Source organism: Chelonoidis abingdonii, chromosome 11, assembly GCF_003597395.2.
Source record: "Chelonoidis abingdonii isolate Lonesome George chromosome 11, CheloAbing_2.0, whole genome shotgun sequence".
Taxonomy (NCBI): Eukaryota; Metazoa; Chordata; order Testudines; family Testudinidae; genus Chelonoidis; species Chelonoidis abingdonii.
Genome location: NC_133779.1, coordinates 56,104,936 through 56,106,872, shown reverse-complemented (window position 1 = coordinate 56,106,872; position 1,937 = coordinate 56,104,936). Strand labels below are relative to the sequence as shown.

The 1,937-nt window shown below is 62.6% G+C and overlaps 1 protein-coding gene across 1 annotated transcript; it reads left to right on the top strand.

Annotated features, from left to right (window-relative positions):
* The first annotated feature begins 6 nt into the window (after positions 1 to 6).
* LOC142047536 (uncharacterized) lies at positions 7 to 1,931 on the top strand. The gene has a single exon (XM_075071156.1). It carries the CDS (start codon positions 101 to 103, stop codon positions 854 to 856), a length of 756 nt encoding a protein of 251 aa, XP_074927257.1. The 5' UTR covers positions 7 to 100; the 3' UTR covers positions 857 to 1,931.
* Positions 1,932 to 1,937: the final 6 nt, after the last annotated feature.

Sequence of the window (1,937 nt, the reverse complement as noted above, 5' to 3'; positions counted from 1 at the left end):
CCTAGCTCACCGCCCCCCCAGCACTGCCACTCCTCTCCGGCGCCCGCTGCTGGAGCCCGCAGCCGAGAACCTGTACTACGAGATCGTCCCAGAGCCGCCCATGTACCAGCCCTGGCCTCTGGGCCCCCCGCACCCTCTGGCACCCCCTGAGTACCTGGCTGCCCTCAACGCTTCCTACGGCGTCTTCCAGCAGCCCAGGCCTGACCCCTCGGCCCCAACACCACCCCTCTGGGCCATCTTTGAGGAAGGGCGCATCCGCTACGAGCCACCAGAGCCCGTCTACGTCAATGTCCCCTTTGCTGGTCCTGCGGCAGGGCCAGAGGCCGGGGGGCACCGCCGCGGCAGGGCCAGCCCCTCCTCATCCTCCACCTCGTCCTCCCCTCCACTGGAGGGCGGGCACCTGCGCAGCCGCTCTGACCCTGGGGCTGCCCGCGCCGCCCTGCGCCGCCCCCCGGTGCCAGCCCTGCCGCAGAAACAGAGGCAGGGCCTGCGGGCAGCACCAGGCTGGGCCTACAGACCGCCAGCGGTGCCGGGACTTTACCGCCAGCTACGAGATGTGCTGCCCTGTGGCAGCACCATGCTGCGATTCTACCGCCCAGCACCACCTGGCTGGGAGCCGGCCGCCACCTGCACCCCCCCCTTCACTGCCTACGTTGAGCCCTCGCCCCGGCCTCCTGCCCTCCTCAGCCCTGGCCTGGTGGACGGTTACCGGCTGGGGCCCTACTCCCCCTGTGCTGAGCACCTGCCCCCCCAGTATGGCAATGTGGAGAGGAAGGAGGGGCCTCCCCCACCGCCCACATGCCTGGCTCCCAACTGGACAGTGCGCTCTGAGGGGCAGACTCAGAGCTACTGCTGAGGGGGGGGCCGCGCTGGATCACGAGACACCCTGGCTGGGGGGCTGGAGGACCTGTGTTGAGCTCCCCAAGTGCTGACACCCCCTTCCCCCCAGGTGTAGGATCTGAGCATTGGCTGGGGACCATTGCTGAGAGAGTTGGGCTGTGACATCACGGGAGGCCCCAGTGATGTCACCCGAAGTCTGTATGACATGCCTGAGCTGCTGCAGGGCTGGAGTGATATCACACTGGGCTCATCAATGGCAGGAGGATGGGCACTGTGACATCACAATGAGGCCACCAATGGCAACAGGACTGGTACAGTGACATCGCTACAGGGCCCTCAATGGTGGGATGAACACCTGATGTGACGGCAGCCCAACTGCATTGCTGCTCCCCAGTGATGTAACAGCTGCTCTCCAGTGACCTCAGGGCCCCTCAGTGACATCACCACATCCCATATGACATCACTGGGCTACAGTTGTCATCATAACTAGTAGCATCATTGCCCACTTTGGCTAGGCCTTCACTTACTAATAGGAACCGCCTCAGTGTGACATAGGGAGGGGGCACTGGTGACATCAGCAGAACCATGAATGACATCACTACCTGACTGCCCCCTGGGGCCAGTGTGGGGCATAAAACTCTAGGGGTCTTACCCTGCTGCCAGCCCTGGTAATAGGGGGACCCTCCCTGCCCCCTTGTGGGCAGGACAGGGGGGCTGGTCTATAAAGTTTTTAAAGCTGAGCAAGATTTCTAACGTTTTAACCCTTCATTAACCCAATTAAAACACCCCCACCCTGAGATAGGATCCCCAGGGCCGTACCAAGGGGAGGGGAGGGAGGCTAAAGGAAAAAAAATCTCTTCTCCAGCCTGCTTGTCTGACCTCCCTGGTCAGCATGACCCATGGGCTGGGGTGGGGGCATACTCAGCCTGGGGGGCTGTATGTATCTGGCTAGACTAGGGGGTGTGCCTGCTGCCCTCTGCTGGAGGAGCTGAGCCCTGCTTGGGGGGTGTGATGGTTGGTGCTTGGTTGTGTTGTGTGGTTGTGGCTGTTGTTGTCTGGTTGTGGCAGTACCGCAGTGTATGTGTGGGGGTATGTTA